The 12,359-nt window shown below is 42.0% G+C and overlaps 2 protein-coding genes across 20 annotated transcripts in view; one reads left to right on the top strand and one right to left on the bottom strand.

The window, feature by feature from the left end:
- PIP4K2A (phosphatidylinositol-5-phosphate 4-kinase type 2 alpha) overlaps positions 1-12,359 on the bottom strand; it is a 181,618-nt gene that overhangs the window by 139,485 nt on the left and 29,774 nt on the right. The gene's annotated exons all lie outside the window — the stretch shown is intronic.
- The window catches only part of ARMC3 (armadillo repeat containing 3), a 60,952-nt gene that overhangs the window by 47,378 nt on the left and 1,215 nt on the right, over positions 1-12,359 (top strand). For 14 of the 15 annotated variants that reach the window (XM_083467431.1, XM_083467434.1, XM_083467444.1 and 11 more), the window contains 6 exons: positions 356-524; positions 1,141-1,241; positions 3,320-3,439; positions 5,202-5,282; positions 8,696-8,896; positions 10,470-10,632. In XM_083467431.1, the coding sequence (XP_083323557.1) occupies positions 356-524; positions 1,141-1,241; positions 3,320-3,439; positions 5,202-5,282; positions 8,696-8,896; positions 10,470-10,632 (835 nt within the window). The remainder of the gene's footprint in view (positions 1-355; positions 525-1,140; positions 1,242-3,319; positions 3,440-5,201; positions 5,283-8,695; positions 8,897-10,469; positions 10,633-12,359) is intronic. The other variant, XM_083467435.1, reaches the window with a different exon arrangement.

Genomic DNA, 12,359 nt, shown 5'->3' with positions numbered 1-12,359 from the left:
GACTACATAAGGATCCCTGCTCTGAGAATTTCACTATTGTACATAGAGATGTATTTTTAATTTCTTAAATTCTGATTGAGATAAATTATTTCACAGCTTATTCAGGCACAGTTTTGCACCACTGTAACTGTTATACAGTGGTCTTACTCTACAGAGGACTAGAAAAGGCTTAGTTCTACTATACAGAGAACTAAAACAGACATAACTAATTGCAGAATGAGTCTCTTTGCCATAACAGATCAGGCTAGATCAGATCAGATATTAATAGGCATTATATTATAGTAGAATAAGATTTTTTTTAATGGGTTAGAGTACAAATAACTCTTTTTATTGTGTACTTCTGTTTCTGGAACAGTGCTTTAGATATCCTTGAAGAAATTAACCTGTCCATTGGGCGCAAAAACAACTTCAGTGATGCAGCTTTGGATAAAATACTTGATCACAACCTTCCACAGAAATATAGCCAAATGGGTTTTTTAACATCCAGCAACATAATAACAGATGGGTTCTATGACTTTGGACAGGTAAGTTTACTTTAAGTATGTTAAAATCTTCAGAGGGCTACTGCCTGTCTTCTTGCTCTATTTATAAACCCTGTGTATCACTAATGCCTCAAATAATTTGCGAGCTAAGACTTCACATACATGAAACAACCCATCATACTTCCATTAGCTGATGGGCTGGCAAGTTGCAATGCAGTAAGGCATAAAAAAATGACAACTTCCAGCCAATTGCAGCTCAAATGACAGCACAGGGAGGGGATGCATGAGGCAGTCAGTCTTGGTTGGCAGCCCATTCATGGCAGTATGCTGAGAAACACCCACTCCAGGACTGATACCCATTCTAGCTCTGACCTTGGTGGGTCTTAGGGTTCTATTAAAATATAAATTAGAGCTTACAAACCCTAAAGTCTGCTATGCCTGCTCCAGTCAGGGTCTTACCTAGGGGTTTGTTAGGTTGGCCCCCTCTGGCTTGGAGTGGCTAGGAGCCCGTCTGTCTGCACACTCCCAAGCCAATCCTCTGCTGCTCTGAGCAGCCGGGCAAGATTAACCGTTTTGGTGGCTCACCTAGAGACAGTTGAGTTTCCTTGAAACCTACGTTGAATTACATCTTGTGCTTCATTCTAATCCTCCTACATAGGTAAAACCAGGTGTAAAACTACTGTCACTGGAGGAACTCAGTGCTCAGCAGCTTAATGATCGCCGTGCTATAATCTTAGTAAATTCTAAAACACCAGAACTGTGAGTCTGTTAAACACTACTCTGACACGTATTGCATGTTACACGAGATTGAGGACCTTGCAAAAAAGATTTCTGGGAGATGTTTGCAGGGGGTTTTGTAGGGAGGGAAAATCAGCAAACATCCCCTTCCTTCCTCTTCCATTAGCAAACCTATCTGGATCAAGAGCCTTTGCACTCACAGAAGAGTATCTACAATTTGTGGATAATTTTGGTTTTATCACTTTTAATTTAGGAATTTAGGAAGCTGTCTTTTATATCAGTTCAGGCTATTTGCTCATCTAGCCCAGTTTTGTTTACTCTGGCAGACAGCATCTCTCCAGCATCTCAGGCAGAGGTCTTATCACCTGCTACCTGATTCTTTTATAACTGGAGAAGCCAAAGGTTGAACTGGGGACATGTGCACACCCTTATGTTGTACAATAATATTCATGACATTTGCATTCTTAGATCCAGGTTTAAAATTATTCAATTACCAACTGCAGCACCTTAACCATCAGCCACTGAAGAGTACGCCATTCTAGTTCCATCAAATGAGATGACCATAGCCTTGGGGTGGGGGCACCAGACATGTACCAAACCCTTAGTAGCCTCTTGCACAATATTCAACCCAACCAGTTAGGCAGAAGCTTCTTTCCTGTCATTAGCAGTGTCTGCAACCACCAGCTCTCTACTATTTTTATATTGTGAGCCAACCTGCAATCCTCAGATGAAAGGCAGCATAGAAATTTATTTATTTATTTAAGTATGCATCAATCCTGGCCTGGCACTTATGGAGTGACTTAGATTTCATTTTTCCATCACTATACTCAGCCAGTTGTATTGAAGATTGCCCCCCTATCTTACTGAACATTTGTAATAACATCACATTTTAGCCAAAGTGTTGTTGTGCATTGGGTTTTTTAAAGCAACTTTCTCAACACCTGCAGTTTAAGTTGAAACCATCTTGCAAACAAAAGAAAATGTTCCAGGAAAGACTGAAAATAGGAACAGGAAGTAGAAAAGATAAGAAGGAAAACACACAACCCAAAAAGGAAAAAAAGTGAAGAAACCATGACAAGAAAGGAGTGCCTCTAGTTGCATCCCTCTTTGAGGGATCCTCAGTCCAGTCCCATGTACATCAACAGGCTTTTTCCTGCTGACACACCACCTAGACTGTTCTTAGGATAGGGGTTGCCTAGCCTGTGTGCTGGACCTGACTGCCAAGAGTGTTTTTGTAACCCCCAATAATTTTGCTTTTAAAACAAACAAAAAATCTCTTCTCTTGAGGGGTCCCCAGGTGACACCCCCGCATTTGTTCAGCAACCCAAAAATTGGGTGCCTCTAAATTGATTTACTTTGAAAGATGCTTCTTCTCCTTCTATCCAGCACCACTCCCTCTTTCCTGTGCTCCGGGGCCTTCTTGCAATAGCAACTGTTGCAAATAGGGCTTAGAGCTCAGGAAGGAATACTCCTTCATTTTTCATGACCAGTTACATCTCCTCTCCCCGCCCAGATGCCAGCAGGTGCCAGTAGCCAAGTCCCCTCCATGGCAGGGGCTCGTGGGGTGCTAGCGCTAGGCTGAAGACGCAGAGGGGTGGAGAGGAAGGAGGGTGCCCTGGGACAGAGGGAGGCGTCTTACATGTGCTCTCACATGACGGTGATGGAGCAGGCTGGGGAGGATCAGCATAGTCAATTTTTTGGGCAGGGCTCCCCAAAATATTTTGGGGGAGGCTGAAAAGATCTGGGCTCCTTAGAATTGGCACCTTTGAAGGGGCCGTCTAAATGTAGTGTGCATACTTGCCTGCGATGTGTGTGTGGTCTGTACATGTGCTGTAAATGTGGCGAGGGTTTGTGTGCACATGCACATCTGTGTAAAGGAGTGGCTGTTGGCCATTTTGGCCATATCTACAGCAGGCGTGTGGCCCATTGACTGAAAAAGGGTAGGCATCCCTGTCTTCAGGCATACTCCTTCGCTCCCCGTGTGATACGTACTTCTACTTTTTTGTACAGATTACATTTTATTCTGTTATGTGGGCAAAATACTTATTTGTCTGATATTATGGTGTGCAGCAACAGCATAGCATCCTTTATTGTTCCAGTGAACTCACAGCTCCTCCTGTTGCAACAGATGAAAAATCACCACAAGATTTTCTTAGCAGCAGCCGAGTTACAACCTCCAGCAGTAGTACTAACAGAAAAATTAGTAGAGAAAGAGCTAGGTATGTATTTGAGCTTTGGAATCACAGTTTCCCTCTGGGTGTAATTCTAAACTTGATGAAAACTGTTCTGAATTAGGTGAAAATGGGTATGTTTAGACCAACCAAATATGCATCTCCCTGCTCAGCATTTGAAACCAGAACGAGGAAGTAAAATTTGAAAATTCATTCAATTCATTCACTCATTGCATTTATATACCACCTTCCTGCCAAGGCATGCAGGGCAGTCTGCAGTTTTAAAGGACTGAAACTAATCATACAACATTTAAACACCATTTATCCAAAATCTGTGCTAAGCAGAGGAAACCCTTATAAATTGCATGCAACAGTATAAGCGAGATCTACCAACCCAAATGTTATAAGGACAAAATATATATGACATCCAACCCCCCAACAAATATTTCACAAACCCTGTGGCTCCCTTCATGAATTCTTGATTCCGCAGATATAGTCCTTTTGATTTCCTGCATCTAATGTAATCGCTTAAGACAACTGCACAACATGGTTTATATACAATAATATACATTATAATGAAAGAAGTGTGAAATAACAATGCCATCAACAGTCATGTATATTTCCCCCAGTGCAGATCTGCATTCAAGCATGAAAAACTTTATCTCTGTTCCTTATTGTCAGTAACATCTGGTTTTGATTGCTACTGACTATATGCTTCTCTCCGGGTGTAAAAAGCCAGTCTTCTAATTTTTATATTTGATTTAAAATGTCCAGTGAATTAAAAGGGTTGGATCCAATCTAAGGTCACAATCCTGTACAACAGGGGTGGCAGATCTGTGGCTTTCTAGATAACAATGGACTCCCATCAGCCCTAGCAAGCATGGTCAACAGTTAGGGATGATGGGAGTTGTAGGTCAGCAACCCTAGAAGGGCCACAGGTTCCATACTCTCTTACCTGGAAATAAATCCCATTGAACTTAGTGGAGTTTACTACTGAGCAGACATGTATAATGTTGCACTGTTTTGCACAGAAATCAATGTAATAGCTCCCATTTAAATCAATGAACTTGTTCATCATTAATAACTTTTTATATTGATTTCAGTAGGACCTAAGTGCAACTAAATTAGCCTGGATCCTGTTCATTGTAAATAAGTATTTATTCTGCTATTGTAATTGGTAATAAGTTAATGCTTTTTCTGTTTTTGTTTATTTGCTTGCTTGCTTCCTTGCTTGGTATTTAAGAGATGGGGGGGAGGATAAGGTTAAATGCAGGGAAGAAGCATTTTATTAACCAGCATGCTAATTTATCAGCAGCTGGCAACCTTGAATGCATTCCTTATGAAGGTGCTACCAGTGGCAGAGCTTCATGCTCCAGCACGGGGGGGGGGGGGGCGGACTGCCCCCGGTGAGCAGGCGGGGGTGTGGCTGCCGTGCGTCCCACGGGTGTGGTGTGCATCCTGGGGGAGTGGTGCGCTGCCTGTGGGGGCGTGGCGCCCAGCGCAGGCAGGGGGCAGCCGCGATGGCACCCCACCGGGATCATGCTGCGGGGGGGGTGCACTCCCCCCACACCCCTCTTCCTCCACCAGTGGGCACTACTCTCCATTTTCAGTCTCTTTGTTAGTATTAGTGTTAGTGTTCCACAATGAACCATATACTTTTTATTTTGCCTTTGGTTTTGTCTGAGGATAACCTGGAGGTTTTTAACATCACTGCCACTGCCCTCTATGCAATGTGTGCACAACACCCTAAGAATGCCTATGCCTTGTAGTAGTCAAGGAGAAATGGGAAATTACTTTGTAATTTCTATAGCTCAATCGAGGAGAAGGAGAAGCCAGAATCTCCAGGACGGACTTCAGTCAGTAAAGGAGGTGGTAGAGAGAAAGGATCAAGGTACTTTTATTCTTAAGAGCTTCTTATTCTTATTAAGTGTAGAAGCTTGAGACTGTTGTTGTTGTTGTTGTTGTTGTTGTTACTACTACTACTACTACTACTACTACTACTACTACTATTTAGTTATCCTATAGCACCATTCATATACATGGTGCTTTATAAAGATTATACCCCAAGGGGCTTCCAATCTAAAAAAAAGACAAAGGGAAGGGGAGAGAAATGGAGCCAAGGGATAAGCACGGGTAAAATATATGATTACACATAATAAAAACAAGTTTCTACAACCACTCAGAAATCCAGGCAGTTCTTTCAGATTCTTCCAAATACATATTCTATATGTACTAATTTTGTTTTTATTCTAAGATACCATATTGGTTGATTTTAGCACATGTTAGACTGGCAGGGTGGGCTAACAGCACTGTATAAAAAGCCTTTGATGTCTATGTCCCTAGCACTTGAGGTCATGATGTATCCTTTACTGGGGATCACAGTTTCATAGAAAGCAGAGCATTCCCAAAGTTTATATAGGACTAAGTCTTCATTTTGGCTAGAAGTAGGTAATCCTCCCCAAGCTCACTAGCAAGATTCAGACACTAACAGTGCAATCCTATTGATGACCACTCAGAGAAGTAAGTTACTAAAATGTCAATGAGACTTGCTGTCAGGTAACCGTGTCTAGGGCTGTAGCATAAATCTAGGAGGAAGGATGAATGCAGGCTGTGCAGAGAAACAGATCTATGTTTGTGTTTGGTGGCTTTAGAGTAGCTTTCTTTGTGTCAATCCAGCAAAACAGCTTTATTGATTATTTTGTTGTTGTTCCACTGCTGTTTGATTTCTTTTTATTTTAGGTTGCTTTGGGTTTTTTGCTTCCTTTTAAGTTTCCTGCTTTTTAAAAGGAAAGCCTTTGGATTCATGGAAGTATTGTTTTTAAAACATCAGTGTCTATACAGGACCCAATTCAGCTCCTTTATAGTTACGCTTATGCAGCCGACTTCACCAGTTAAAACCTCATATTCTGGGATTTCCAAAATGTTAGCATTTCCCAACAGGCAGGGTATCTATCACAAATGAATTTTGGTCAAATTCTGGGTCAGATGTGAAGGCTGCTTCCACAATGGACATGATGCACACATTTTGTCCCCAGTGTGATCTTTCGGAAATTTATGAAAGTGGCTGAACAGAGTGTGTAACAGCTGTCTTGAATTATGATACCGATAATACAGCTATCACAGGAGTAATTCACACAGTATTTCTCCCGATTATTGAGGTCCCACATTTTCTACTCGTCTGTCAACAATATATGCAGATGGTTAAAACCATACCTGGCCACACTTGTGCTCATGATCACACAGAATAACAAACATGTGACTCATAGGATAAATGGAAACAGCTGGCAGCAATTTTTGTTAATTTGGTTGCAGTTTTTTTGGTCCCTTTAATCCCAGGAACTGCAGTTAGTGGCTCTATCCGCCGATCACCCAGCTAACAGAGATCTTTCCGCATCTTGTTCTAAAGATGGCTTGGGACTACTTGCATATTTGGTGGGTTCATGTTTGCTAGTTTCTGCAAACAGACTCTTTAATTCTTTAATTTTTAACAGATGCCTTTTCTGCCCATAGGCCTTCAAAGCACCTAACAAATTGTTTAAAATCCATAAAAATGCATAGCAGTAAAATTAAATTAATAAATCGAATACAGCAGCCCATCAAATATAAAAAGACAGTAGCAAGTAAAAATAAACTATCAAGGCCAGAGTGCTGATGAAATAAAATATCCTGGATTATTTAAACAAAAAGGCTAACACTAGCTGATCTCAGCTTCCCTTTTAAGCTGCAAAGGGAAGGCACTCTTCTGAACTCACAAATGTGAGAAAGAAAGATTAATGTATAATAAAGATATCCTCCTAGCATCTAATCACATACGAACAGCAACTGCATGCTGGAAAGCCTGTTTTGTGGAGGTAATGCAAACCTCAGGTGACAAGGATTTCCACAGTCTTGGTGTCTCTGGTGACATGATGCTGCCCTGTGCTAGTGCCATCCTAGTACCATCAGTAGTAGGATGCAAATTAGGGCTCTGTCTATACTTAGAAAGTAGACAGGTTCATATGGGAAAAGGCCAATCAAGAAAATAACATAGGATCTTAGCCGTTTTGCAGTGGTGGTGGTGGTGGAATGCCTTTCCAGAAAAGGGCAGTGGTGGTGGGCCTTTGTAAAGGTAAAGGTAAAGGTAAAGCACCTGCTCTCAGCAGCCAGAAACACCATAACCAGACACTGGAGAGACCTGTCAGGAGTAACCATGGACCAATGGTACCAAATAGTATGGGAAACAGTCCTACTAGAAAAATTAACTAATAAACTGAAACTGACACGGGGACAAACAGAAGAAGACGCCTTCACCCCGGTATGGCTCCCCTTTATCACATACACAGCCCAACAGGACAGTGACAATAATCCACCAACAGCATACAAATCAATATGGCTAACCTGATCCAAAACACCCACCCACCTCACCCACCCACGAAAACAAAGATCACCACAGCCAATCACAAGCAAACAATCACACCCTAGGCCAACCCCAACCTCTCTCACCACCAAAGGAACACAAATGAACAACACAAGCAACGCTGACACCAAACTCTACATACATTAAACATAATAGAAACACCGCCACCTGACCCCACCCCTATCCACCTTCCCTCTCTCCACCCTCCCTTTCTTTTTTCTTTTTTCTTTTCTTCTCCCCCTAATGCCTCAACAAATGAAACGGATTTGTAAAAATGTTACATGAAAAAAAAAATACGAGGCACTATACTTCTGTAAAACAAGAAAATCCTGAATAATATATATATATATTTTAAAAAAGGTAAAGGTAAAGGTACCCCTGACTGTTAGGTCCAGTTGTGGCCGACTCTGGGGTTGCGGTGCTCATCTCGCTTTATTGGCCGAAGAAGCCAGCATACAGCTTCCAGGCCACGTGGCCAGCATGACTAAGCCGCTTCTGGAGAACCACAGCAGCGCACAGAAAGGCCGTTTACCTTCCCACTGGAGTGGTACCTATTTATCTACTTGCACTTTGACGTGCTTTCGAACTGCTAGGTTGGCAGGAGCTGGGACCGTACAATGGGAGCTCACCCCGTTGCGGGGATTTGAACTGCCTACCTTCTGATCAGCAAGCCCTAGGCTCTGTGGTTTAGACCACAGCGCCACCTGCGTCCCGGGGGCCTTTTGAATATAAGGCTAGGTGTTGTGTCATTGGAAAGAGGCAGGGAATTCTAATCTAATGGTGATTAAAGCACCTTGGGTAGAGAGAGAATATCTCTTTCTTTTCTCTAAGCTGACATACCTGTTTACTTTAACTTAAATCAGAGCATGTGGGAAGCATTCCTAATACCCCTGTGCTTTTTGCAAAAGAAAAGGGAAAGGGAAAAAGGAAGAAGAAAAACCCAAAGAAGAAGAACCAGAGCCAGTGATGCCTAAAATAGTCGAAGAAGTTCCTCTAAAGGCCTCATGGTATCCCCCTGTTGATTCCATCTTGGTGGATTACATTACTGAGGTTTCCAAAACAATTCTCCCACTACCAACCACGAAAGAACAGGTTGTAGCCCTTGCGCAGTGAGTACCAGGACAATATCTTTTCTGTGAATTCAAAGTAAATATTTTAAAGGATTGATTTAGAAATCTACTGAATATAGTCCCCATTTTGACCTGCTTTCCTTTATCAACCCTTCAGAGAGTTCATCTCTGTTTATTCAACTAGAGCCAGGGCCTTCTCGGCCGCGGCTCCAATCTGGTGGAACGCTCTGTCACAAGAGACTAGGGCCCTGCAGGACCTGACATCCTTCCACAGGGCCTGCAAGACAGAGCTGTTCCACCAGGCCTTTTGTCAGGGCGCAGCCTGACCCCCTCCTCTGGCAATCTGCACAAAATTTTGCTTGATGGTTGCCATTAATTTGATTTTAATTTGATTTAATTAATTTTATAATGAATGTTTTAGAATGTTGAACTATTTTGATTGTTGTTAGCCGCCCTGAGCCCAGCTTCGGCTGGGGAGGGCGGGATATAAATAAAATTTATTATTATTATTATTATTATTATTATTATTATTATTCAGTATTGTGACCTTTTGGTCACACATTCTCTGCAGAACAGACTTAAGACAGCTTTCAATTTCATGTAATTGAAAGGTAAAATAGGACTGACAAATAATAAAAGGAATAGTCTTTTAAAGCCTAAACGATACAATGGTGCTTAAAAGAAAAAAGTTCCAACATTCAGGAAGGGTTTTAAAGGTTGAAAATACAAATGTATTTTTATGGTTTTCCTGGAAATTGACACAGGCCAAAATTGACACAGCTGAGGGAGTTTCAACACTGAGGCATCACCTCATGAAAGACTGAACTCCTTGTAAGGTAAAGGTAAAGGGACCCCTGATCATTAGGTGCAGTCGTGACCGACTCTGGGGTTGCGCGCTCATCTCGCTCTATAGGCCGAGGGAGCCGGCATTTGTCCGCAGGCAGCTTCAAGGTCATGTGGCCAGCAGGACTAAGCCGCTTCTGGCGAACCAGAGTAGCACCCGGAAACACCGTTTACCTTCCCGCTGGAGCGGTCCCTATTTATCTACTTGCACTTTCATGTGCTTTTGAACTGCTAGGTTGGCAGGAGCAGGGACCGAGCAATGGGAGCTCACCCCGTCACAGGGATTCGAACCTCCGACCTTCTGATCGGCAAGTCCTAGGCTCTCCTAGGTACCCACAGTACCACCCACATCCCTGAACTCCTTGTAGTGCCAGCTTAATCTCCAGTTGTGACAGCTTGTGGAGCAAGAACCTTCCCAGAGGTTCTGAGGTAGCGAGCTGGTTTATATGGGAACAGATACCCTTATTTATATTTGTACTGTAGATGATTTTTTCTTCATACTTACTTTTTATTATTTAAAAGGATCTAAGTGCTGTAGGAAAAAAGATCAGCTCCTATTCACAAGCCTTGAGAGATCATGTAGAGTCAGCAAAGCACTGGAAGGGGAATGTGTGCATCTTTGAAAGTTATTGAGATGGATAATGAAATATAACATATTTAAACACCACTTAAGGTTTAAAGTGATCTTTTGTAGAAACAGTGCTAGTATTAAACCTGATTAAATATTATGACAATTGTTAATTTAAGTCACTATTGGATTTTAAAACAGGTTTGTTGCAGAAAAGATGGGCGGTCCAATCGAAACAGACAAATTGCATGAATTCAGCTGGGAACTTCATATAAGTGAAATTGAATATGAACTGAAATGCAATGTCGTGCCTATTGGGAAGATCAACAAAGGAACCTTCTACCATAGGGCCTTGCTTTTCAAGGTAAAGTCAATTACTCAGCCAGATACAAGTTTCATTTTAACAGCACACAGCATATGCTAATGTATATCAACTTCAACATATCCTTGCTGTAGTGTTATTCAAACCTTATTTATTTGTGTACTTAAGCCATTTTGTGTTTGGTTAGTATTGATTTCTCATCAAGCAAAGACACACAGTCCTATTCTGTAAGCACCATTTAAAATCATTGGGAGAGAAGTGTGAGTGATGTTAATATATTGCAGTATTAAAAGCAAAATAATACAAATGACCATGTTGATGACTGGTGCAGTGCTGTGAGTTATCATCTCAGCTATATATTACTGCAATATGTTATATGTTGAGCAGCCTCTGAAGATAGTTCGGAATTCAGCAGCCAGGTTGCTCACTGGGGCAAGGTTTGAGCATATAATGCCAATCTTGGCCCAACCACATTGGCTGCTTAGTTTCTGTCTGGGCCCAATTCAAATTGCTGCTTTTCTTTTTTAAAAAATAATTTTTATTAACAGGCCAATCAAATCACATTATTTCCAAATCACATTAATTCCAAATTATACAGCCAGATTTTTAAATTTTGTTGGGGGTACGCATACTTCAAGCTCCGAATGAGGGTCCAAGCATCACTTATATTACTGCTTTAATTAGACAGTTCTATCCAGTTCTGTCCAGATAGTCTCTTTATTATTTTCTTCATCTTCTTGTTGTTATCATATATTCCTTTCTTTGCGATCTCTGATAACCTTCACAAGCGGGTTGGAAACAAACATCCTCTGTGTGGGTTTTACACTTCCAAAAATCATATCACATATGGACAGACGCCATTCCACATTCCAATGATCCTGGTCCCCCCCGTCTTTCTTAGACAAGCCTGTTTTAGCGAGACGCCATTTAAAGCTGTGTCATAAAATTTTCCTCCATACTCCGATGTTTACCGATCCTCTCTTTTGATCAATAATTCACTCCACAAAGTTCTTAAATTCCTGCTTGTGATTAATAACATGCAACGATCTTCTTTCTGGGGTGGAGGGTTATTAATACTCGCATAAGGCAAAGAAAATAAAAGTTTTTTCCTCCACCCCCTCCGTTTCACTCCAAACATACCAGTCTCTTAATGGTGGTTCATCACTTGATTTATTTGTCCCATCCGTCGCTCTGGTCACAGAGATCCATTAATCAGCAGTCTTATCTCCCGGACTTCGCTTGATGTATGTGCTTTAGCTTCTTTCCAATTATATGTTTTCAATTATATTTTCAAGCTAAAGCGAACCCGGGCGCTGGTTGGAGACAGCGTCAGGAAGAGCCGACTTCACCGAGGGCTCGTGCCAAGTGTCCGGCACTCCCTTCTTTCGATTCCGGGGGTGCATTATGGACACCGCTGGCAAGGCAGTCCCCCCCATCTCCTTGTGGGGTCGGGAAGGCTGCATACTTCCCATAGCAGCCTCTTAATTACCTCGTGTGGGTCGGAGAGATGTTATTGTCGGCCATCTTCCAATGCGCCACCTGGTGGCCCCCAAATTGCTGCTTTTCACCTATAAAGCCTTAAATGGCTCAGGACTGCAATACCTCAAGGACCACCTCTCTCCAATTGAATTGACCTAGATGTACCCTGCAATCATCATCTGAGGCCCTTCTTTATGTGTCACCTCTATGATAGGTCCAGAGGGTGGCAACAAAAGAACAGGCCGTTTCTGTGGTGGCTCGCTGTTTGTGGAATACTTTCCCGAGGGAGG

This window comes from Podarcis liolepis (genome assembly GCF_965112155.1).
Source record: "Podarcis liolepis genome assembly, chromosome: 12".
NCBI classification, from domain to species: Eukaryota; Metazoa; Chordata; class Lepidosauria; order Squamata; family Lacertidae; genus Podarcis; species Podarcis liolepis.
The sequence above is the reverse complement of the archived record's forward strand: the minus strand, read 5'-3'. Positions and strand labels throughout refer to the sequence as shown.